General features: G+C 39.0%; 1 protein-coding gene across 2 annotated transcripts; it reads left to right on the plus strand.

Moving 5' to 3' along the window:
- Positions 1-7,534: 7,534 nt before the first annotated feature.
- LOC131771120 (adhesion G-protein coupled receptor G4) lies at positions 7,535-26,135 on the plus strand. 2 transcript variants are annotated; one of them, XM_066158730.1, is made up of 17 exons: positions 7,535-7,691; positions 9,385-9,641; positions 11,767-12,033; positions 12,552-13,043; positions 15,048-15,206; positions 15,364-15,972; positions 16,124-16,375; positions 17,022-17,134; positions 17,545-17,609; positions 17,916-18,088; positions 18,445-18,680; positions 19,072-19,218; positions 21,085-21,179; positions 21,694-22,208; positions 22,757-22,985; positions 23,418-23,747; positions 24,216-26,135. In XM_066158730.1, exons 2-17 carry the CDS (start codon positions 9,566-9,568, stop codon positions 24,769-24,771), a joined length of 4,314 nt encoding a protein of 1,437 aa, XP_066014827.1. In that variant the 5' UTR covers positions 7,535-7,691; positions 9,385-9,565; the 3' UTR covers positions 24,772-26,135. The 2 variants fall into 2 exon arrangements, with proteins under 2 accessions (XP_066014827.1, XP_058942855.2); XM_059086872.2 differs by lacking the exons at positions 7,535-7,691; positions 11,767-12,033 and having other exon boundaries at positions 9,286-9,641.
- The last annotated feature ends 462 nt before the right edge of the window (positions 26,136-26,597 follow it).

Below are 26,597 nucleotides of genomic sequence, written 5' to 3' on the forward strand. Positions count from 1 at the left end.
TGTTTTATCGTAGTCAGTGACTATGATTAAGTTGCAGAAAGCGCGTTAACTCCCAGCAAACACAGCGGTCAAACGTCGGGCATGCGCGAGGAGATCATTTCTGGCCGGCCGCGCGCCAATTTCCCGCGCGATATTTTAAAGGGATACACAAGAAGCAACCGCTGCCTCACAAAATAAACGAAACAGAATTGAAACTTTCATAGAAATCTGTGAAAGAAAAAAAGTAGGGGGAAGGAAAACTTGAGACTTTCAGATTCAAAGCATATTTCAGGGCGGGTATCCTGTCTATTTTGAGCTTTGACGAAGAGGTTAGACGCCTCTTAAATGCCGTGACTTCCTGGCTTTTGTGGTTGTTGGTAACACGTGTGAGGAAACACAGTTCTGACTGCTTGAAAGCACTTAACCTGGTCATTACAACGTTTGCACATGCGTAGACGTTGTTTGCGGTCCTCTACCAACTAGGATCCCCAACCGCTGACCCTTTTGTCGACGGTACTGAAGATTAACAGGCTCCGTTCATCTGAGTTTGCGCAGAAACTCCTCCCCCTCTGTCTTCTTTGGTGACTTGTTTCTTTCACCAGCCAATCAGATGGAAGAAAAGTATCGGAGCGGATGGCACAACAATAAAAAAAGGAAAACTACAGAGATTGGACCCGAAAAGCAAAAGGAATAGCAGGGAGAAAGTCGTAAATGGATCGAAATTCAGTTTCAAACGACAATAGGGATCTTTAGAAGTTAGGACGGCAACGCTAAGGAAGATGTCTATTTAAAAATGAATATGTATTTTTAGTTGGAATTTCGCGAATGACTGGATGTGCTTACCATCTCTTACGGCGCCACAAGTTAACCTCAGCACAACGAACGAGGGCGACGTTGAATTCCAAATGGAAACTTAAATAATTTGTCGTCGGGGTTTCCTTTCTCAGACCACACAAATTTTGATGATTTCACGTTATTTTTCTGAGGACGGCTTAGAAATGTACATAGTTTTAAAACGCACGTGCTGAGCTATTGTTCTGCTCCTTAGATATTTTTTTTTTTTGCTACGTTCTCGTTGGTGTCGCCGTCCTGGGTTGCTTAAGGTCCCTTGTAACTATCTTAGGACGGTCTCAATGAGGTTAACCGGTAGCAGTAAAACGGCTAGCCGTCAAATGTTAACCGTAAAATATTTTCTTTTAATAACAAAGGAAGGAAGTTTAGTTTTAGCCGTAAAATGGCCTGAAGTTTAACCGTAAGCCTTCATTCCATTGAGACTCTATTAGAAGTAATGTTTCACATTAGGCAGAGAAATCTTAAACTTAGAGAATGCTAAAAACTATTAGATAAACGGTAAAGAAAAACACACGAGAAGCATTTCTTAAACTGTGGTGGGGCAAGGATGGAAAATAATGAAGCGGTTATAAAATTTCGAAGTCGGTTGAAAATTCTTCGCCAAATTTTTCAAGATGCACCAACCATGACTTGGCTTCTCAATTTCTAAATGGGATCTTCGTCTGTGCAGTTCGAGTCGTTAATAAATTTTAAAACAGACTGCACAGTACAGTCATAGACATGCCCATGTGTTTTCTTCTTTTTCTCTTTTATCATATTCATCGTTGTCTTTTCATCTCAGTGTGTGATTGTGAAGAGTCATACCGGCTCCAACTGAATATTTTTGCATAATGCGTGTAATCAAATTGACAAAGCAAGCAAGCTCGTTTTAATTCTCTGTCTATATCTGGGTTTTTGCACTTAAACTAATATTTTGCAAAAAAAATTTAAAGAAACGTTTTACTTCTTTGCCATATTGCGATGGTATTTTTAGGTTAGTTTCCTTTGACGGAAAGGTTAAAAATGTTAAATAATCTCTGCGATGTTCTTGTGTCGTGTTAAAGGCGTTCTGTGGAAGATCCTATGAAATGAGTACAGACTTGATTAACCCTTCAACTCCTAGAAGTGATTAACATGTGATTTCTCCCTATAATATCCATACATTAACCTGCAAACAGGTAATGAGAATATTCAAACTTATCAGGTTAAAGTTGTTATCTTGATCTAACACCAAATTCTTGCATGCAGCTATTTTACAAGGAAATATGTAGCAGCTAGAGGGGAGAATTTACAATCAGATCCTTGGGAGTTAAAGGGTTAAAGAGACAAGAATTTCAAACTGTTTTTTCACATGCATTTTTATTCGACGCTGAAGACATTCATGATACTGTTCTGGTAACAAGTCTTTCGACTAACAGTTCGTCGAAGCGAAAAGAAATGATTCATAATTTAAGGAGTAATAGTAATAATCGTAACTAATTTTATAGTTCATTTCCTTCGGTATATTCGGATATCAGTTCGATATAAATTGTGGGTTGCCCTGACAGTTAGTAAGATCCTTTACGAGACAGGACACCATCAACATGTCTCACTATCATTGTAGATTTGTCAAAACAAAAGAACTGCAGATATTTGCGGTTTTTTTCTTCTTTTTTGTTATGGGAGAAAAAAGTAAGACGAAAAAAAGGAAATTCCTCATATTGAATACATATCAGCTGTCCCCCCCCAAAAAAATTATGTTGAATTTTCACATAATTAATTTCCATACCAGTAGCGAGAGAGGAAGGGTGTCCAACTCTGAGTTGCTATCCTAACGAATTAACGGCAAGCAAGGTCTATTCGGATAAGACACTTGTTCTCAATTGAAACGGTTTAGTTACACTTTAAATTCAAAAAGAAACAAGTGCCTAAAAAAGCAAACTCAAAACGAATCATCACACTGAACAAAATAGTCAAATTCATGGTCATTTACTGACAATATCGTATTTAAACATTGAATTTCTTTTGCACGTTTCTTTTCATTGGAATGTTAAACTTATTTTTGTTCTTTATCATAACGATTATTCCAAGACAACTGAGATGGATTCAGACAAGGCAGCTTCGAAGTTCCATATGAACCTTCCGTCCAGCTCCGACGGAGAAAAATATTTTGCAGAGTCCTTACGGTGCCACGGTGCACTTGTATCATCTTCCAGCAGTAAATGACAGGATTTAGAGATGAAGTAAGGCACAACAGTGAACAACTGTACAAATAAAATAGCTTTAAAGTGGCATTTGGTCGACAGAGGGATACATACGCTACAAAATTGCAATAGTTGGGCAGGTAGCGAATAAAAAATAATATGAAAACATAGAACGTGCTAGTAGCGGTTTTCCTCTGCTTTACATCGTTCACTACCATTTCACCATCTTGTGAAATTTGTGCTACTTGTAAAGCTTGAATTTGGTCTGTGGCGCAGCGCTACGAAATAAATTCTACAGTAAACAGCAGTCAGAGACGAGACACATGTCGACCCAAAAGATCCTTATCACTGAAAACAAAGCACTACACCCCCATATCCAACAAGACACCAACAATAATGCGCTTGTGAGTTACGAGTTCCTGATATCTGAGATGAAGACGAATGGCTGAGAATCTGTTTGTCTACACCGAGAGCAGTAATACTGATAGACGAAGCATACAAGATAAACTTTACTTTACCTGTAAAATTAATAATATGGCGCCCAATGGACGCAGAATCGCCTGACGTGTTTTTGCTCATTGTAGAGCCTTGGCTAGCTCAGCGACGTTAAACTGGGTTGAAACAATAACCCAACACCAAGGTCAGAAACAGCAAGACTCAGCAGCAACGTTTTTTATGTCTTTGAAAAGGATGAAGCTTTCCTTATTACGTAGAAATGTTCAACGTTACGGCTGTGAAAGAAAAGAAAGCGTTCAACACAGCGTTAACAATGAGAAACGAATAAAACTGGCTTTTGTTCCTGTCACTGTGGACCTGTAACTTAAATTTGAGGTCTGTTAATTAATAGGATTGAGACTGGACGCTCCATATGCTCCGATCTCCAAAGAGGAGACTCTCGCCCTTCGGAAATAATGCAAATGCGCTTTATAAAATCGATTACAGGTAAACAAAGTGTAGAGTGACTCTCAGAGACCAAAAACACAATTTGTGAAATATTTCTGCCTGCGAGATTGAAACTGAAAACGTTAATTTGTTTTCATTCCTTGTTGATTTTCGCTTTTGACAGAGGTACCTGGTATTTTAGTTTGTGATGAAAAATAAATAATGATAAAAAACACACGATATTGATCTAGCTATCCTTTTGTTTACCACATCCAAAACCGCTATTTGTTGGGCTTTCATTCAATTTGCATGTCGGTAACTAGGAAAAATTCAGCCCTTTTTCTCAAATTCGGAACAAAGTTGGTTTGGGCTTCTTTCGGTGAGTTAGCGGTCTTACGTTTTCATTTCCCTTTGGTTACGCCGGTTGTATTTAGACGCGCTACCCGCGTGTGATCCAATAAAACAAAAATGAAGCGTCTTCAACAGGCACAGATTAACATAAAATCAACAATATTTCCTTTAGGAACAGAGAGCCAGAAAATGTAGCCCGTCGTCCACGTTTCCCCTTAGAAATATACAGAAACAGTGGGATTCTGATTTAACAAGCTTTGTTATTAAGCGCAAGCGACAAGCAAGACAGATTACTATTTATTTTAGGATAATACTCACAGGAACTCACTGGAATTGAAGTCTTAACTCATCAGACCAGTTTGATTAAGTGAGAAACTCTCTGTTCGAGTATTTCCAGTCAAATTTATCTCAATATGTATGAGAGTATCAACTAAACAATTCCTTTTAGTCCCCGCATTTCAAGTCATTTTTGCCCAGTTCAAATTACTTTCAATTTATTGGCGAGTAATAAAACTCAAAACAAGCAAAAAGAGACGAGAAGAAACAAAGATAAGAGAAATTCTCAATTTAGAGTCGATAATAATCCGGATTGCATTGGTTATGCTTTTCTTTGCCCTGTGATTGGTTAAGAAAACTCGCACCATATATACTCTCAATCAAATGCAAAACTAACGCTTTGCTCGCCTTTTCACTGCGTTTTCATTGGCTCTATGTGGTATACTCCCTTCTTCTGATTGGCCGTCATGATTACTTTAGGTTTTGTCTTTTCGGTACTCGTAAATGAAGACCTTGATAAACTCAAACAAAAATTTTCCATGCAGATAAAAGTGTAACATTGCTCTCAACAAAGAGGGAGTTTCGCTTCCTAATGAGAGGATGCTGGGAACGCGATTTGAATTTTCACTGTAAATCGGACAAAACAACGTGCTAAGAATCAGTCAGTTCTGGTGTAAGGCATAAAGCAACACAATCCAGTTATCCTACAGTTTGTACAACTCTGTTCTATCTGCCGTCACTTCTCATTTACTAAAAATAAAGTTGACGATTCATTTTTTCAGCTCAAAAGGTGAATTTGGCAACAACAAGTTTCCCTTCCCGCTCGATATCCTCTATCTGGATGACTTTGCAGTTTATGTGCGACAGCTTCAGACTAGACAGGGAGAATACATCAGCTTAAGCAGTTTAACCCATCCCTTTGCCGGATATGCCGCAAAAGCTATCGAAGGTCTCCGTTTTACATCAGTCAACTATTTTTCCCCACTCTTCTTCCATTGAAGGTTCCGTAGTCTTCCTTAAATATACGTCAGAGAGCTTAACCTATACCGTCCGAAATCTTGCAAAAATCCCCAGATAACAATTATCATGGATTTTATTTTTGTTTTGTTTTAAATTTTTCAAATCTCGTTGAAACGGGAAATTGCCGTAATTTTGGATAATCAGATAAAAAACGAATGCCCCTAAATGGTCGTCAGGGCTAAGAGTAAGTTTTAATTCCTGTCTACTGCCTACGCATGTATACGTGATACCCTTTTGTGCAAAAACTGCACATCTCGCGGGACCGCGTTTAATTTAGCGATTCTGCCAAAAATGTATGTTAGAACGAATTAAGTTTCGCGAAAATTGTCAGAATAGTGATCTGCGATAACAAACAGTTATTTTCAGATTTGGTTCCACGCATTTTAATTTTCCATAACAATAGTTTCCAATGACACTAAACAAAACCATTTCATAACATGACGAAACTGAAAACAGTTTGACATGTTCCATTACAAGGAGCTAGATAGGCATGGATTGTTTGACGACTGCTGAAAAATACAGGAATATCTTGCAGGAACTGTAGCAAGAACTCTCGTGACGAAACTTGAGGAGGGAACGTACACAAGACTGTTATGTCGTTAACATTAAAAAATTATAGAGCGGGGTATTGCATTAACTAAGCGTGGTTAATCTTCGCGAAAATTTTTTACGAGCAAGTCTTTCATTTCGCGATTTTTTGACAATCGCGAAAATTTATTCCCGCGAAATGGGTATTGCTAAGGTAATTGTGATTGAGCTCCGCTAAAATATAGTTTCTGGAGGTTAGAGAGGACAACGAAAATCGTGACACAAATTAATTTTGAGCGGATATTAGCAAACAGCAGGTTGATTTTTCCAACTGATACGGTCGGTTTCCTTGATATGCTAAAGGCATTGAGGACTCGTATAATTCCGATGGGAAAAAACCTTCTAGTGACCAGAGCAAGTTTTTGCACTCCTGATATTTTATAGGACCCAGAGATGGATAAAGTGCTTTTAATGATTGACATATTCCAGGTTCCATTAAGGGAGGACTTAACGAGCACAACACCACATTATTATATTAGCTTCTTGTGTTTTACGCCAACCTGACTGATGGCGTTAAAGCGTTGAGGACATCCTGGAAGTTCGAGATACTGCCAAAACCAGCTTCAAGGCTGAACATCTATATTTTTTACTAATAACGATAAAAGATACATATTTTTCTATTTCCCAGCGTTGCAGAAGTTATTACCCTGTCTCGTAATAAGATCATTGCAAGTAGGAAGTTTCAACTAGGGTCACTTGAAGGGGCGATGAAAATTTAATCATCCGACTCAATTACCTTTCGTCCTCGTTAAATGGGGTTTGTGAGTCCATTAGAAACAGGGAATCTGATTAAAATTTACATCGAAACTGAAAAATTTTCGCAAATAAATCATGCCAGTAACCATAGAGCCTATGATCTAATGACACAGTAACCGAAAACCAAATTATTTATTTAAAGAAAGAGAAAGCCGGAAAATCGACCAAATTTCCTTTAAAAGTAAACATATATAGCAACCGAAATCCCCCTTTTTCATTATAAATACCAAAAACCAATTGTTAAAGAAGTTTTAGGATTAAAAAAAATATAAAGAATTGTTACAAACCGAAGATTTTGAGAACCAAAATAGACCTTCATGTGTATAAACTGTTGTCTAAGAAGGAAAATCTGTCTGAGTGATTTTCCGTTTTCACCCTGACAAATTTGACGCGAAAATATGTCAATTGCTGGTGAGAAAGAAATGGTATTTTAGTTGCTGAAAACCTGCCATCGGAAAACTGAACGATTTTTATTACTTTTCCTCGTGTGTTGCAATTAAAGCAAATTATTATTCTGTTTTCTCAGGATTCGTGGCCTTATTTTCATGCCTGACAGTTTTCAATAGCAATAAATTTTCTAGGCAAATCTTTTTGACACTAGCTCCCAAATATAGACTATGACGTTTGTCGGCCACTCCTTAAACTGTGTGACAGTTCACAAGTGCGTTTCAAGTACGTCGTTCGAAGCAGCGGCAAGGTTTACGGATATCTACATAAATCTATATGGTTTCATTTTTCAGTAAAGACAGTCGAAGAGTCAAGGTTTCCCAGAGGTTTCAGATAGCATAGCAACCAAAGGAAGTTAACGTCGCTGGATAGTATAAGGTATGTCGTCCAAGAATAGAGATGTAAATTTAAATTATGATGGCTTACTATTTTCATAATGAGTTTCAACTGTTAATACGTTTTCTCAAGCGCTGGTAAGCTTCGGCATCTAGATGTTTAAACTTAAAATAAATTGCCTCTCATTCTCTTTGCAGTAACTTCCTTGCGTTCTCTGATTTCTTCAAAGCGGAGTTCTCGATTCGTAAGACGATGAAAAAGATACTGCTTTATAGGAATTTTGAAAAGTTCTGCTCGTTCTTTCAGTTTCCTTGTTCCTTTCACACCAAGTTCAAATTAAGATCTTTTTTGTTTGACAAATGGATGCTCAAAGCATTATTGATTTTTCGCAAATTAATCGCCTCAAAAGTATATATTTTTTAAGTTTTCATTGTCGAATTATGCTGTTTTAAGCCACAATTAATGAAATTTTGGGTATCAAACTTAAAAACTCCTAGTTTCACACAACTGCTTGGTCGTTTTTAGTCGTGGAAAGCAAGGCAACTTTCTTGTTCATCGACTTCCTGTAATAATTTTTTCCGTCTCAGTTCATTCTTATCGTTTTCTTTTCTGATAGAATAAAGATTTGGCATGCAAAAGATAATCAACTATCAAAATAATAAAACTGCATGTTATCATCGACAGCGAAATTTCAAGGCCACGTAATTTGTTTCCGCCCTACGGTTCAAAACAAAATTTCGACAAGATGTCACGCATGACGTCACAAGTAGTTTCGCTTGATACAAAACTGTTAACTTTTGAAAGTTTTCTCTCCGAAATTTATATTTTAATTTTAATCCACAGAGTTTTACACGTGAAACACTAGAAAAAATATATCTGATATAATTTTCATTCATTTTTTCAATAACAGAGGCCCTTGAAATGACTCGACAAACTGTTGGTTGATACCAAATATAGTTTTAAATTTCCGGTCCGGTTCCAAGTTTCTGAAAAAGGATATTTTCATTCGCGTCTTGGAGCTTATGTGTCGCCAAATCTTTTGCAATATCTTTAAGTGATAAGTCAAACATACCAAATAGATGTTTTATAATCAATATTTCCGTCGATGAAAATTCTAATTTTTGCCGTAATTTTTCGAGAGCCAGTGAAATCTTTGGCTACGAAGCCGGAAACTTAGAAACATCGCTCAACTTAAAAAATTTCTATTTCGAGTTCAAGCAAGAATTTCCGGACTTTGAAAGCCGTCTTGGTCAGAAGGTTCTTGATAGATTTATTTTTTAAATGTTTACTTGTTGAATAAAGAAAACGTGCATCGAAACCTTTGTAAACATTCCCACGTTTTTTACAGTGACGTAAAATCTCCGATGCGAAACCAAATGTTAATTTTTAAGATGCGATTAAGTGCTGAAAATGGTCTAGAAGTTTCCTTTCCAATGACGCTGTTTTTCTAAAGATATTATTGATAACTATAAAATATCAAAACGATCAACTTTGACTATAAGGTGAGAGGAGATAGCTTTACCCTTAAAATCTTTTAAGATTTTGAACTTCTTTTGCACGCAAACGAACTTAGTCACGCAATTCGTAGTGTCCAGATCCCTTGCGTTATAAAAACAAAAATACCCTATGGACTCGCTCCGAGTTGGTCATGTTCCGGCGGGTCAAGAGGCGTTCATTTGTCTCCAATTCGCCTGCAAATACTAATATCGTCTGTTTGATCTGAAATTTTGTACAGATCATCTGCACAGAGAGAAGGAGACATCTTAGTCGTGACGGAGAGTGTATGAAGCGTGTTCAGTCAAACTTTTCGACAAAACTGGTCTGGAATAACCCTATAGAATAAAGAACGCTTCAAAGCGAGGACTGAAACTTGGATTCTCATCGTTCACTTGATCAGGATCATCAGGATACAGAGGATGTACGATAAAAGAACATTTGTGTTGTCTTCAACTTTGTTAACGTTCTTCTTCATTCAAACACGATCGACCTCAGGTTAGTAAGAATTTATTGATGTACTTGTACGAACATAAGTATTTGATAATGTTCGACCAATGAATCCCCCCCACTATGGGAGATTGTCTTACCATGGAAGAAATAACTACATTGTTATATAAGATTTCTCTAGTAGTTGTTTCCAATAGCCATACATCAGCAAACGAACTACTTCGCTGGCGTGAATACGTATTGCTGCGTTAGCATTCGTGAGCGTTATCGCTGTTTGCTTTTACATCTGTAGTTTTGCAATACTCGGTATTGGTTCTTGATATGAAAAGGCTTGTGTAAGATTGGTAATAAATGATACGAGGAACAAATTATTTTATTTACATGTTTTGCGTTCAGAAACCGCTCTGATTCATAACTCTGCGGCTTATTTAATTTAGGAGTGATTCCATGCGTGATGTAAACAAAGAACTGAGTTCATGCAAATATCGTGAAATGTTTGACTAAAAAGTTATGCTAGAGGTTTCAGTCCTAATTTTCTGATGGGTTAGTTAGTTATTATAGCTCACTGCTAAAAGATAATCGCAATTAATACTATTATCGACGAATCATCTGTAGCGTTAGTATATTGTGAAATTTCAGTCTCTCATGCCTGTGATTATGTAAACTTCATTCATCGTACGTGACACCATACAATATTTTGCTCGATCTATTGATTATTACTCCTCAAAATTTGTCAGTGAGAATAGCGATTTTATCATTTTGGTCCTTCGTGACGATGCGATTTTCGCAAATTCGGTAAATCTTACATAACATGTTAGAATTCATTAGAGCCGCTTGTCTGAATTAACGGGTTGGGTAAGCGTTAATTTTAGAGACTAAAAACAAAGCAATGAATATTCTAGAAGTGACATTCATTGAATGTAAAAATTTTAAAAGCCGCGTCGATGGAGCATATCGAAAACGCATATAAATTAACGTCTCTCCTTACAGATTGTACCGACCATTAGCATTTGGCAATGTCATTATTTGGTTCATTGTAAGCATTTTTAAAATTTTTGTATGTCAAAATGTTTGATCACGAGAACTGTACAGTGTAGCTGAAAAATATTTTAATTCTTACTTTGATAAAAGGAATAACAACAATGTACATTAACTGATCAAATAAATTTTACTTCCTGAGCCGTGCTTTCATGTTTGTGAGACGTCGCGCCATGAACGATGAGGTCATTAGTACCCAGACTTTTCTCACGACTGACAGAAAGTAAACATACATATTAGGCAGAAAAATCCGAAGCAAAATTGAAAACATACTCCTGTGCTGTTTTTGCTACTACCGCTACCATACCACAAGGACTTTTTAAATTTTAAGAATGAAACAATGTGTACATCTGCTATTATGGTAATTTTTCTATTGCCTGACCCACCCCACTCCCCTTAAAATGAAATTCTAGGCTCAAATTTTTGCTTATCTAAGGTTTTAGTTTTTGATGTGTTTTTAGTAACTATGGAAGCCATAATGGAAACTAATGACTTGAAAACAGTATTTCAGTCCTCCTGAATAACAGTCTTTGACACTTTTTTGAAGCATCTGAAAGGTCTTAGCATCTCTGCTCTAAGTTGTCTTAAATGTCTGTGTTGGGTAATCTTCCATTCTCGCCTAGTTATTGTTGTTATTCTCCGAGATTAAAACGTTTAGTGCCAACTAAGATTGATACGCATAATCCATTGGCTGTTTTGAAAGAAAACAATACTGAAAATGGCTGTATTGCATGATTTCATAGCAGCCCTTGTGTTTCAACTAGGTGTCTTCCGCTTGCCTGAAAGAAAGGACATCTGTACTAAAATGATACCTACAAAGGAAATTTCTTTGAGTGACTAATGGCAGCATAGAATAGGAACTGCCTGTTACCTTGCTTTCAGAGTATTCCTTCATTTAAGTTTTGCCTCAACAAGTTTTTTTTGCGCCGAAATGTTAAAGAAAACCAACTCCGCAGCGCTTTCAAAACAGGAAAAAACGGTTGATACAAGATTGACCCACCTAGATTTAAAAAAAAAAATTTTAAAAAAACAGTCTGTCTTCTAGGGAAAACGATTACTTTACGCATTGCAGTCCTATAAATCGCCAGTTTAAGAGCGAATGCTTAGAAAACTGCTGTACCTTTATTTCCGGCAGTCAACTTTTTCCACCTTGGATGTTTTCAAGACAATCGTACACGAGCCATGCCAGAAATGCTTGGCAACTGGAGGTTTGATAGCAATGCTACTCAGAGATGTGCGCAGGCCGCAAAGAGTGCTGGGTACTTAGTGTTTGGAGTGCAGTATGGAGGGGAATGCTGGTCAGGACCGCTGGCTCGTGTGACGTACAAAAAGTACGGAACTTCGACCAAATGTGTAAGAGGAACTGGTGGGGGCTGGGCACAAGACGTGTACAGGATTGTTAGTAAGTGGTAGACTTGTGACATCACAAGTGTCGTCCCGCAGGTCCTTCCATTTGCTCGACATCTCTGAAAAACTTTTTTTTCTTTTACGCTAAGGTTCTTTTCTTACCTAACGCTCTCAATATTTCGTGTGAGATACAAGAATGGTGTGTTGTAGATTTTCCATAGCAAGGTGAATTACGAATCATCAGAGTACAACCATCAATGTTCTCCTCAAAGGCTCACAACATACTACAGATGCATATTTCACTCGGTTCTGTTCTGTGTTCTTGCGCGCAGATAGATAACTGTAATCGCAAATTATGTGATAATGTGATTACACTCACCTGGCGACAACTGATCCCCTCCCGTTCCCCCTGAAAACCATGTGACCCCAAAAATACATCCCCACCGGCGATGAATAATTTCTTGTTTTAAGAACTAAGATAAAGACAAGAAAAAAATGTATGTAAACAAGAGTCTATTGTTTGTTGTAATTGGTCATTTTAAACAAATTCTACGTTTTTTCCTGTGATTTCAGATGCTTCACTGATTGCTAACTACGATGTGAAAAGATGTTACGAGGTCGACATCACATTTCACTATCAAATCCAGGGAGGTCTCACAAGTAGCACCATAAGTAACACCAAAAGAACGTTTAACGGTCTTTTTAACGCAATTTCCAGCATTCTCTCAACTATCCCCGAGTGCAAAGAAGTTACAGTTTCCAGGAAAGATATAGACAACTCTCCCCCAGGAGTGAGAAATGTTTTTTTTCGAATACCACTGATATTTACAGCATCTACAAGTGTGCCAGATTATGAAGTTTCCAAGAAGCTGTTTGACTGTATCAGTACTCTATCTAACTACAAGCAATTTTTAGACTCAAATACTCCAAAAATAAAGCAAGGAGATACGACTTACTCCACCTACAATTTATCCTCAATATCAAATACGACATCATGCTGTGGTGGAGATATACCGCCGCCTTGCTGTGCTGCGGGCTCAATACGGATTAACAGCGCCAAGTGTGGTAAGTTACCAACAACCAGTAAATAATACAGCGGTCAAACATGAGGCATGCACAAATGAAATAGTTTCGGCTGGTCGTCCGCCAAGTTCCTGGGAAAAATTTAAAGAAAAATGTAAAGATATCGCTTCTACGCAAAATTCACGAAAATGAGCTGAAATGTTCACAGAAAGCTGCAAAGAGAACTAGAAGTAGGGAAGTGGAGAACTTTAAACTACTCTGACATAAATATTATTTCATTAGGATGTTCTGTTGATTTACAATCAGTTTCGGGCTCTACAGAAAACTTTATTCGCTTTTGAAATGTCTTGATTTATAGTTTTGTGAGTTTGAAAAGCCTGAAGGCACTAGGAAGGGCCGCCTTGTGTGACACCAATCGTTTCAATGTTTGTACCCAAGAGATTACTCCTCTTATAGAACATGCGCAGACGTTTGACCACTGTATTCTTCTAACCGAACCTCTAAGCCAGGCTCGATTATCATCCGCTGGTTAGGGATGAGCCGACGCTCCTCCCCACAAGAGACCTTCTCGGGAAGATCGAAGACGAGAATCGAGAGAATGATGGAAGTCGAGCCCACCTTAACCTCCAATAAAAAGCTTTAAAAAATTCAAACAAACTTAAACGCGCTTAATTGTGGTGTTTCATCTATACAATGTTTTTGAGCCAAAGAAATCTAACAGATTTCTACAATGAAGAATTAGATATATGAAAATTCACATATTTGCACTGCGGTGGAAAGATGAAATTAGAAGATCCTCGCAGCTAAGAACACTACTGAAACTAGTAGTTGTAAGTAGGACCTGAAAAAAATTTCAGGCCCGTACGGGATTTGAACCCATGACCTCTGCGATACCGGTGCAGCGCTCTACCAATTGAGCTAACAAGCCAACTGGGAGCTGGTCAATGAATTGGGTACAAATAAACATCCGAGTGAATGAAGAATTAGATATATGAAAATTCACATATTTGCACTGCGGTGGAAAGATGAAATTAGAAGATCCTCGCAGCTAAGAACACTACTGAAACTAGTAGTTGTAAGTAGGACCTGAAAAAAATTTCAGGCCCGTACGGGATTTGAACCCATGACCTCTGCGATACCGGTGCAGCGCTCTACCAATTGAGCTAACAAGCCAACTGGGAGCTGGTCAATGAATTGGGTACAAATAAACATCCGAGTGAATGAAGAATTAGATATATGAAAATTCACATATTTGCACTGCGGTGGAAAGATGAAATTAGAAGATCCTCGCAGCTAAGAACACTACTGAAACTAGTAGTTGTAAGTAGGACCTGAAAAAAATTTCAGGCCCGTACGGGATTTGAACCCATGACCTCTGCGATACCGGTGCAGCGCTCTACCAATTGAGCTAACAAGCCAACTGGGAGCTGGTCAATGAATTGGGTACAAATAAACATCCGAGTGAATGAAGAATTAGATATATGAAAATTCACATATTTGCACTGCGGTGGAAAGATGAAATTAGAAGATCCTCGCAGCTAAGAACACTACTGAAACTAGTAGTTGTAAGTAGGACCTGAAAAAAATTTCAGGCCCGTACGGGATTTGAACCCATGACCTCTGCGATACCGGTGCAGCGCTCTACCAATTGAGCTAACAAGCCAACTGGGAGCTGGTCAATGAATTGGGTACAAATAAACATCCGAGTGAATGAAGAATTAGATATATGAGATATATTGAGCTTGTTAGCTCAATTGGTAGAGCGCTGCACCGGTATCGCAGAGGTCATGGGTTCAAATCCCGTACGGGCCTGAAATTTTTTTCAGGTCCTACTTACAACTACTAGTTTCAGTAGTGTTCTTAGCTGCGAGGATCTTCTAATTTCATCAGATTTCTACAAGCTAGCGGCTCCTGACAATACAGAGGTGAATTGTCTGCGCTTGGTGGCACTCCACGCGCAAAAGTGGCATCAATTGGTGATTAATTAAGCTTATTTCAAATCTAAGCCGAGACAGACGTAAATTTTTGTTGTCTTTCTTTCTTTAGGCTGCTTGCCTGGGTTTAAATTCGTTTCCGGTAGTCTATGTGACCGTTGTCCATCAGACACTTATCAGAACAAGCAGGGTCAAAGGTCATGCAAAAAATGTCCAGCAAAGAAACAGACATTTGGAAAAACAGGAATGACAAGCGAGTCCAATTGCTCAGGTATGACATTGAACAAAACGGTGTAAGTGAAATAGATATAACGTAAATCAAAGAGTGTACAGGAGCAAGGATCCATTCACTACTAGTTCTCTTTTCGTTTTTACTTTGTCAAAATCAGCCTCATGTATATTTTCTTGATTTATTTTCTACTTTACAGACACAAATCCATTGCAGCTCAGTGACCAGGTCGTTTATCTGCCTTATGACATCAAATCTGAAACTCTCGTCACGAATGTTACTGTCACGGGGCGCTTAGAGTCTTTGGTTCAACCGTTGTTGTTTTACATGGAGAATGTCACGCAACAACAGTTGTCACGCAGTGAGTCAAAACGGAAACGGCGCGACATTGACGACTTTTGTGAAGGTGCTGGCACTGTTAAGCCAATGAGTTATTTCTGTGTTCACCGTCTGACCGGGGGAATTGAAGTCACGGACGATTTTCAGTTTAAAAATGGTGACGACTTTGATGTAAAAATTCGCGTCACGGACAGCGATCAGTGGGGAAAAACTGAAAACACTGCCAAGATCAAGTTTATTTCACGCGACAATTGCAAAGAAATTCGAGCTTTTTATAAAGATGCCTCCAAGGGATGTCCAAAGAATGCTTCTTCCGTCAAGGGACTTGACTCCTGCCCAAGTAAAGAGTGCTTACGGCCTTTATTTGATTGGCTAAAGCGGCTCAACTCAAGTGAGATGTTGCAAATGGAATGTTCTTCTGATCCTCATAATCTAGCAAATTTGGCAAGGATATACTCAAAGTGTATTGGTAAGTCATGTGTCAGCCTTTTTTGGTATGAGTAAGATACCACCACGTGTCTTCGTCAAGTGGCTGGATTGTTAACATGATTGGGTTTGTTTCCTCCTCTCGTCCATTTGTGTTAACTTATCATATTGATGTTTTGTTTTTATGCTCACAGGTCCACCAGTTATTACCGTGGCCCCAAACCCTCAGACTGTGAAAAGAGGCGCTAAAGTCATTTTAAAATGCAACGCTTCCAGTTCACTGCCTTTGACGGTCATGTGGTTTAAGAACGGAATGCCAATTGGACAATCGGGTAGCCAACTGAAGATTGACAGTTTTCAGTATGGTGATCAAGGTGACTATTACTGCCGCTTCTCGACGTATTTGACTAGCAGACCCACTGCATCAGCTTTAGTCACTATGAAGGGTAAGTGTCCTCACAAATTTACGTCACTGAAACATTAGTTGAGCAGCACTTGCTTTTGGGATGATGGTATGTAAGACGGTAATGACGTAAAGAGACAACGACCATAGTCACAACAATGAAAACGACGATAACGAACATTGACGATCACCAAGGATGAGGACATCGTTAACGGTGTAAATGCGAACGACGATGATAACGACATCGAACGAACAATAACCACGACGGTTACAACGATACGGAACAATGACGATGAAGAAAACGACTTCTGACATCGGCAGCGAAGATGACGTAAATAAACGATGATTACTGCGACAGTAACGTCGATAACGAGAAGAAAGACAACAAACGTTTTTGAGACCTGTAGGGGTGAGGTCGCCCGGTGGAAAAATGCAACTGCTCGTGGCGCGCTTTTTCATCAACAAATCAATTGGAGAGCTCTTTTCTTTGTGCATCGTAAAATAAGCGCTTCAGATAGAAGAACTGAAGCTAGTGGCTAGAAAAAATTTTATTGAAATTGCGATGTTTTTTGGTAGTTCGTTGATTTCGATGATGACGATGGTGGTAGTATAATGACGCTATTTTTGATGTCTTGACAGTTTCTTTGGAGATGGTAATTTTAGTTATTACGTATACTTTTTTTCTCCAGATACTTTTACATCAAGAGTATCATTTCGAATCGTTAATGAAAAGTTCAAGGATGATTTATTGAATCCGAGAAGCTCAAGCTATTCAGTCATGCAGATTACAATTGAAAGAAAAGTAAGTTGATTTAAAGGATCTGGAAAATATCCACTAGATGATTCAAATCTAAGGAGAGGCATGAATCAGGGATCCATTCTTCGTGTGGGTAATTTCGTGGTCTCAAGATACTCCTGACGAAGAGACATTTACTTTAAATCGGGGATGGGTTAAAATAAAGTCCTCACGATGAAGGAATTTTGTCTCCTCAGCAGCCGTTGTATGTTTTCGTCGTGCAATGCAGAAATTGCGTTACGTGACGGGATCAAACAACAGCTGCAAAATGAGGAATCAGGCAGGGACTTAAATCTTGAGGACTTAACGGAAGGTTTTCTTGCCTGATCCTGCCTATTCCATTCCTCTTTTGATCAGGCTATTTATTTACTAACATATTTATTTATTTATTTTGGCTCGTTCTTTCTCTGTTCCAGCTGCTAAACTACCTCAACAGTGGAAACCCTGGGTGGAATTATGTTGTCAAACTTGTAAAATTCAGGTGAGTGCTGTCATTTTCTGCTCTTCCTTCATCTAATTTATTTTTCATGGTTCGAATTTCTCTTAGATCTTAGATTTTTTCTTTGTCACAAACTATGATGATAAGGACAAAACGAAGGAAAGAAAAACGTCTGAACCGTCAATATGTGTTCCCAATAGACTCGCTGAGATATCAGAAAATCCTTGCAGCTGACCTTGCAGGAAATTTATACCAGTATAAGTAATATTTTCGGTGGAAGAAAAATGACCCACAATATAATAACATAACTTCTTCAAAAGTGACATGCTGTTTTCTCTCAATGCACAGGGACTCGTTTAATAAAGTGGGGGTCGACTTGGTGATTTACAGCTCAGCTACAAATGAAGATATCGTTCCTTACTACAGCAAACTAGAGGCGTTACTGGCTGATAAGCGTACCATGGATAACATACTGCAACCATTGAAGGTCTCACGCAATAGCGTGACGATAAGGAGTGCTAGTAAGTATTGCGTGACCACAAAGAGTTCTTGTGCTAATCGAGTACTATTGCATGACTAAAGAGAGTGTAAACATTGCGTGATGAACACAGCTGGCAATCATTGTGTTACCACCATTCACTTGAAATTGCAATAGCCTTGGATGGCAAGTTCAGGGAAGCTTTTATATAGGGCAAGATAATATTTGGTCGTTTTCCTTCAGTTTTTATTGCATGTTTGTCAGGGGCTCATTATGGGCTCCTGTCAGTGTTTAAACTCTTTTGGTGTTGCAACCACTATTCGTTGGTCACAGCACTAACTGAAAATCTCCAGAACGATGATACTATCCCTATAAAGTGCGAATTCCTTTATTTCACAGCTCACTGTCTGTCGAAAGAAACCGGCAAAAAATCTATTATGGGGATATTTGAGTGGCAGTTATCTGTGATTGGTGGAACTTCGTCCCCTGTAAGTTGCCCGTATGGTCCGCCTGCGGCCAATGCCACGCGCCCTTGTGGCGGAAACTTTACGACAGGTGGTATGTGGAAGAGCCCGGATGTGAGCCTCTGCAAATTCAAATCTGAAAGAACAAATAAACTTAACAATATCGCAAAGGTAGGTCATTACTTCAATATATCTGTTGTTACTCTAACTATGGAATAAAATCGAGGTACAACCTTAAAAATTTTTGTTCCAGGGACCATGCTAGAGAAATGTTCTTCCCGCCTACCGATATGTAAGCTCGATTACTGGCCGCTGTTCGGAAAAACGAGCCCGCGCTTCTCCCCCCACGGGAAGGAGCGAAGTCCGGACTCGAGAGGGCGGCGGAAATTTAGCCTAAACGATTTGTAGTTCGAAAACAAAAACCAAGATTTCGATTTTTTGGTAACCTTTCCTTCTCGTACGGACACATCTTTGTTTTCAGTCAATTTCACGTGCGGATTAAACACTATTCTTTTAGAGGAAGAAAGATCGTAAATTAACTATTTTCTTTCCAATTTCACAGACAAAAGTGAACAAACAGAACGCAGCCAAAGTAACTAAAGAAGTGAAAGTTCTTACGTCGGATCCAGATGACATGAACGAAGCTGACGCGGTGCTGATAGCTGACGTCATAGACAGTGTTGTGTTACTTGATGATTCGTTAAATGAGGTAAAAACACGAACAGAAAATAAATGGCCAAACTCGGGCGGAGCCAACCGAAATCAGACGCTGTGGTCCAAAGACGGCTGGAAACAGCAAAAATCAAATCAGAATTGAAATAAAGTCGGTCCGTCCGAAAAACGAACGGAATAATCCCACGACTAGCAGTATGCAGACGTTGCAAAAAATACCTTATGCCAAAAAATAAATATATGTTATTTGCCGGCTGGGAGGTCCGTATGGTGAAAAACTGTGACCGAGGTCTTGAAAATACTGCCCGAGGCCGTAGGCCGAGGGCAGCATTTTCAAGACCGAGGTCACAGTTTTTCACTATACGGACCGACCCTTAGCCGGTAAATAACATATTTATTGTTTTTAAACTTGACGAAATTCTTTCCGAAAGAACCCGAATGATTTATGGCCGTAAATACGGCAAGATCTTCCATAAACTGAAAAATTTTTGAGTGGGTAAATGGTAGTTAAATAGAGGTGATGCAAATTTAAGAGAGATGCCTCAGCGAAACATTTTAATTTCCGTAACGATAAAGGTGATTTAAAAGGCTTCCAAACAAACTTTGAAACATTATTTTTACCAGTATCTGTCACAATCTGACACCTGTCAATTAGAGAGCGCGCAAGAAAAAGAAAAGCGAAGGAACATTTGAAAACCAACAGAACTAGTTTGGCAAGGACTGTCACGACAATGTTTTCTTCAAAATCAGTTAATGATCTAACGGAAACTATTATTCACTCTCATCGACGATTCATTCATGTACGAAGATTTACCTCTGTTCATTAAGTAAACGGCGAGGAAATTAATTGTGAGTAAATTCAATCTTTTTATTTTGAAGTTGTGAGAGTTTGCTCGTTTGTTTGCTGTAATGGCGTGTTTAACTCTGATCTTTCCTTCACAAAAACTAAATTCGAACGGCACACTCCAACGAGACACAAGGGAATGTAATGCGGCCTTTTCTCAAAAAATTCCTTCAATTTCTGTTGTGTAATTTAAGGTACAAATGTCCAAATTGAACGGAATTGGAAAGACTCACCAGGAGCGTATATTTGTTGTAGAACTTAAATTAAAACTTCGCTCGCTCTTTCACTATGAACAAATTGCTCGAGAAAATTCAGATATTGAATGAATGAAAGTTCCATCGTTCAGTTTAACTGTAACCAAATACCTCACGTTCCAACTTTCTGGGTACTTTTTGTGAACGATTAAAATTAATTGCAGAAGGTTTTTAGGCCGCTTGTCAACCAACGTAATGACACTATTGTTTATACAAATTCATTCTGAAACCAATATTTTTCTGTCAACCAAAGTGATTTGATAGAGAGAAAAGAGAGGATTCATAAGTTATTTATCGGCTTGAGGTAGTGACCGACGTGTTTGCTTAAAAATACTGCCCAGCCGGAAAACGAGGTATATTTATGAAAAATGAAAACGAAAGTTGGGATGTACTCGGCGACTCACGAAAGCGTTACCGTGGCCCGTGGGCAGAGATAGGAAAATACTGACCGGGTAAAGAACCAATCAGATTGCAAGATTCGTTACCGTGCCCTCTAAAAAAACAATAATTCTTTTTATTGCATTGACCAGGAAGAATAACCGCAAGCCTTTTTGCCGGACTTTTTGGGAACATTTGACTTTGCAACGACACTGACTTTTTCAGTAAAAGCAAGAACTGAAAGTCAAATGAGAAAGAGAAAGAAAGGGTGGAACGTAACAGTAGCGTTCAGAACATCACTTTATTTATTGCAGTTTCCTTGCCCAAAGTTTATCAAAAGCACAATCATCAATATCTTGAGAAAAGTACTTTATCAAGAGGGAACTGATCGTCTGTTTTATTTTGTTTATAAAATTTTCCCTTTAAGACCGCCCAAGACGTTGTAGATGTTATCGACAATGTGATGAAGATGAAAAAGAAAGATTTACAAGAGAGTCAACGAACCAGTAAATCTTCTTCCAAGTAAGTTCATGCCACCGACGTTTGTAGATCTGACTCGAGGTTCGATTGTTTAACTGTAAGTAAAAGGTTCGTCGGCGAATGTTGGTATCCCAGTATGGTTCCATCATTGTGTGTTTCAAACTTTACGCCGAGGAATCTTATTCATTGGCGGATTCAAAAGAAGGGTACGGGTGTCCGTGGGTCCGGGGGTCCGGATTCCTCCTTCTACTTTTTCGTTCCTTCTACCTCCAGTTCCTAAGTACTTGTCTGAAATCAAAATTATTCCAACCTTACGATGAAACAAACTTATCTTGAAATAGTTATTTGCATAGTTCAGCTAGTTCAGCTATTTGCCTAGTTCAGCTCAGAAAAAAATTTCAACGACATCAACGAAATAATTATTTCATATTTTCTGAATCAAAACATTACCTACCCCGCCTCCTAGAAAATTCCTAAATCCGCCCCTATTATTTTCCCTATTTTTCTTGAGGTTTTACGTTCTATTCTTTTTTTTCTTATGAATTCATTATTTAAGGTTTATTCGGGCGTTGGATAAAGTGGCCCGAAATCTTCCACTCTCAGAGGGCAAAAACTCTCGGCGTCTTATCGCTCCAAGCGTTGCTATCCAATCAAATCGTGTGGACCCAGGCTCTTTTACAGGCATGTCTCTTGCTGTCAAACCACCCACTGCTGACCCGAACAAACTGACTTCGGACAACATGGTTAATGATGAACTTCCGATGGCAGACGTCCAAACGTCAATTACGTTACCGGAAGTGATTTTTGAGAACAAGGCTCCTTCCGGTAAAGCAGTAAAGATCGGTTTTGTGATTTACCAGAATGACAAGTTTTTCCAACCGGTTTTGCCGGTTGATGAAGAAAGTGGACAGGAGAATTCTTCAATTGTGAGTCGAGTTATTTCAAGTAGCGTGAAGGATATGACCATTGAAAACCTTACCAAACCAGTTGAATTGGTTTTTGAGCCTGCAGTCGAAGTAGACACAACCAACGGAGAGTCTGTATGTGTATTTTGGGACTTTGATGCCATGGGTGAGAAACTTTACCTGCTTTCCTTTTTAACTATTTTATATTTTAATAATTTCCTTTTCTTTTCCTTAACTTACTCTATGTGTGTCAGCACGGTTAATTTCTTTCAAGGAAACCGAAGATGCCCAAAGATTTAAGCAATTGTATTAGTAAGGTTCTGTAAGTAGAGGGTTCCAACAGACGTCATTGCTGGTTTTCATTTGAGCAAGGCAAAGGTTGTACCCCCCCTTTCTTTCGATAGAAAGTGAGAAAATATTTCAGTTACTTGCAAGTAACCTGGCTTCTCCTCCCCCCCCCCCTCCCCCCTCAAATGCGAGCTGAACGCTTGAAGAGGATCCCCGTCGAAATTATCTGTTAACGGTTAGCTGAGGAAGAATTATAAACGAGAAAAATATCCTGACTTGAAACTTTGTTCCCTTTTATTTTGTAAACACTTTACCTTGAACCTTTGGTCGCATATTTCCGAAGCGTATGTCACAGGTATAGATAGTGGTCGGTGAAAGTGAGAAACTCCATAAATATCAACTATTTCCTTGCTCTTGTCTTTCCAGGGGGACTGGGCAACTGGTCCGATCGAGGATGCAGACAAGTAAAGATCGAAGCAGGCCGGATATTGTGTCACTGTGATCACATGACTAACTTTGCAGTCCTATTCTCTGCTGGTGGTCCAAAGAAGCACGCTGAGGAACACGCCAAGGCCTTGTCAATCATCTCTTACATAGGTTGTGCAATTTCATTGGTCGGACTTACCCTCACATTGGTGACGTACGCGATGTTCAGGTTTGTGCAATGATCCTATCAGTCCAAGTATCTATCTCTCCCTCTCTGAAAACCGAGCAGGACTTGCTAGAGAAAATAGGGATCAATGTCAGTTTCTGAGAAACTTCGCACCTGCCTCTCCCCTAACCCCACGTTAACTCTAACTTGTTTTCAGGTGACTGTAGTCGGGCCAGGTTGGTGCGCAGTTTCTCAGATACTGATATTGATCCGCCATTAATGTGGTGGCCAGTGATGTTTGATGTATCTAGCTCGTGATAACAAGATGCTAGATGATATTCAGTTCATTGTTAGAGTGATGATTTCCTCGATAACGGGCTCCTGTTCGCTTGTATAATTCGTGTCGTATACGTGGCTGAGGAAAAAAAATTTAAGTCTTAATTTTACGATCGAAATTAAAACGTGTTTACTGGATTTAACCTCACTCCTCCGCAGGAATTTACGTAAAACCAACCAACAGCCAATCCTGATGAGTTTGTGTGTGTCACTCATGCTACTTCTGATCGTGTTCATCGCGGGCGCAGCGCAAACTGAGAATCTTTTGGGTTGTCGTATTGTAGCAGTTCTTCTCCACTATTTCGCTCTGGCGACCGTGATGTGGATGGGTGTGGAGGGATATAACATGTACATGTCCTTTGTTCAAGTGATGGGCACTTATCAGTCAAAATTCATGCTTAAGGCGTCCGCGGTGGCCTGGGGCGTGCCTGCTATTACAGTGCTCGTCACATTGTCCGCAGCAACAAGTTACTATGGCAACAAAGATGTGTAAGTCATGGCGCTTCTTACTTTCTCAACCCCTTAGTTATTGTGTTTCTCAAAACCCAGCATCATTAAACCTTTAATTATAAATTTCGATACTATATTCGGGTTTCTCCCAAACCGCCATCCTTAAATGTTTAATTACCGTCCCACGTGTCTCTCAAAAGAGGTGATGCGGTGAGCAAGATTTAATGTAATACATGCGCGGCAGAAGTGAAAAGTCAATGGTGGCAGGATCGCTTATCATCATTCAACAATGATAATTTCAAATCCACCCGTCGTGAAATATCTTTAAGCTTATTTAGGCTTTGTTGTAAAAAAAATCCGGTCTTGTCTCAATCACACTTTGTACTCCCTATCAAAAATTTCTGAATCCGCCCCCAAACTTTTTCCAATAATACGCGCAACACTCTCATTGCTGATAAGGAACAAAATAATTATATTAACCTGATTCCTCTTTTTATTTTCGCGCAGTTGTGTACTTTTTGGTGTGCCCTTCCAAGCTGCTCAGTTTGCTCCTATTCTTCTCGTAATCCTCATCAACTTCGTAGTTTTTATTCTGGCCATTCGTGCTCTTAAGCATTCTGGTGCTCTGGTCTCTGCGGAGAAAAAATCTTCATCGTACCGAAGAGCACGCACCTCCATCGCAATTTTGCTTCTATTGGGATTGACCTGGGGCTTTGGAGCCTTGGCTGTTTCAAGTGCACAGCTGATCTTTGACTATCTTTTTTGCATATTTAACTCACTTCAAGGATTTTTGATTTTCTACTTTCACTGTTTACGGCACCAAGAGGTACGTAGTCAATGGAAGTGGTTCTTGCTTGGTAAAGGATTGAATTTCCGGCCTACGGAGACCGATTCTCAAACGGGATACCCTAGGTCGAATACGCAGGGAAAGAATGCTGTTTATACACCATCTTCGTCGTTGATGATGGATAAACCACCACGAAAAGAGACAGTTACTTTTGTTGCTGCTGAATCTCCGCCGTCGTTGGGTTCACGTCCTGATGTAGTCCCAGATCAAGTTTGAGTGCGCACACTTAGTCAGAGGAACTTTGAATTAAATGAATTTCTACTAACAAGGACAGTTCGAAGGATCTTTTCCATAGAGTACCTTGCCAGAGGATAGTTAGCCCGTGACAGGTTTTCTGTTAGTTGGAACAAACGAAAAAGTGGGCGCACAGAAAATGGCGAAGGTCAGGCAAAAAAAAAAAAAGCCGTCGAACTGGGGCTCCGTCGCGGGATGTCATTGCCGGCTAATGTCCCAGCCGGGTACAACAGGGTTCATGTACCTCTTAATTCCCAATGGATGCGAAAGACTTAATTGGAAGAAAAATAATGTCTTTGTTTTTACCCGTCATAAAAACGACTAAAAATGAAAGCGTAGCCGCTATTTGCAGTCTAATTCTGTTTTTATTTTTCCCTTTATTCATTTAAGAGATGCAAGAAGTTTGTTTGTTTGTTTGTTTGTTTGTTTGTTTTTAAAGAATACTAAGAGGCTTCTTGTATAGGAGTACATATATATAATCGCTCATGCATAAACAGTGTCTCAAAATGGGTTGAACCTGATTGAAGTATGCAATACAGGAGACCATATACCATTGTCGAGTCACATTTCTAATTTTTTTAATATTATTTATCCGATTTCTATATATCTTAGAACTGTCACCTGAACAATTTGTGTCTAGGACAACCAGGAGCCCATTACACGGAGCTTCCATACCAATTTTACCCTTGAGTAAACCCTGTCCCGTATCTTTTTATTTTTAGAACTGAGATATATGGGTGTTATTCAATTTCCTGCGAAAACACGCTGACGTTCGCATAACACCCCCCAAAAAATGGTAAACTTTCCACGCTTTTCGCCATTATTAAAATGCTTTCGTGCCGCCTGCATGTGACGTAACAATAAAGGACCACAGCTCTTTTATGATTGGCTAAACACCCGCGAAAAACCCCGTGGAAGGCGCCTCTAAAAATAAAAAGATACGGGACAGGGTTGACTCAGAGGGTAAGTATGAAAGAAAGAAGCTCCGGATAATGGGCTCCTGGGACAGCTTATTATTTATCATCATAGGGGAGGGGGGAGGTAATTCTGGAGGATTTATAGACTTATGATGACTTTGAGGCCAGCCATTTACAATCATAGGATAAGAACATGTGTAACCAGAAGTGGAATTGATACAAAATAATAAAACGTAATGTCCAACGCCTCGATATTTTAATGAAAATTTCATCGATTCAAATCCATTCTTAGTTTTCCGAAGATTACATTCCAAAATGTCATAGATATAGATATTTATATATTTAAAATATAGAATAATTTTTACAGCCTTATTTTGTAAGCCCGATGAGGGACATGATTCTAGTTTTGATTAATTTAGATCTCGATGATTAAAAAAATTCTTAATATAGATTATTGTAAGTTTATTGTAAGTAGTTTTACATTCTTGCTGATTAAATTGACGATGCATTCCTGTAATCTTTTGGATGTTATTCACTCCCACCCCTCATGACAAAGCCTGAATTTAGGCCGGGGGGGGCACTGTTAAGTATATGTTGGTGAGCATGAGCCAGCGGAGGGGGTGACATTTTCAACAGAGTAATCAGAATGAGGCCGCACATTTTCTGGGTTTTGGGGGTTCTGGTGAGCAGAAACGAAAAGATTCTTGGTTAAAAAGCTTCTTCGGTGTTACCAAAAGTGACTGAGATGGGCTCTATAATTAGCTACAGAATAGGCCATAATGGGGTAGGGGTTCCGAGAGGTCATATATATATATATTGATTATATTGATTATAGTCTATCCTTGCGGTATAGCGTTCGATGCTTTCGCAGAGCGTGGTATGTGTGAAACT

The sequence above is a fragment of the Pocillopora verrucosa genome, chromosome 11 (genome assembly GCF_036669915.1).
Source record: "Pocillopora verrucosa isolate sample1 chromosome 11, ASM3666991v2, whole genome shotgun sequence".
Lineage (NCBI taxonomy): Eukaryota > Metazoa > Cnidaria > Anthozoa > Scleractinia > Pocilloporidae > Pocillopora > Pocillopora verrucosa.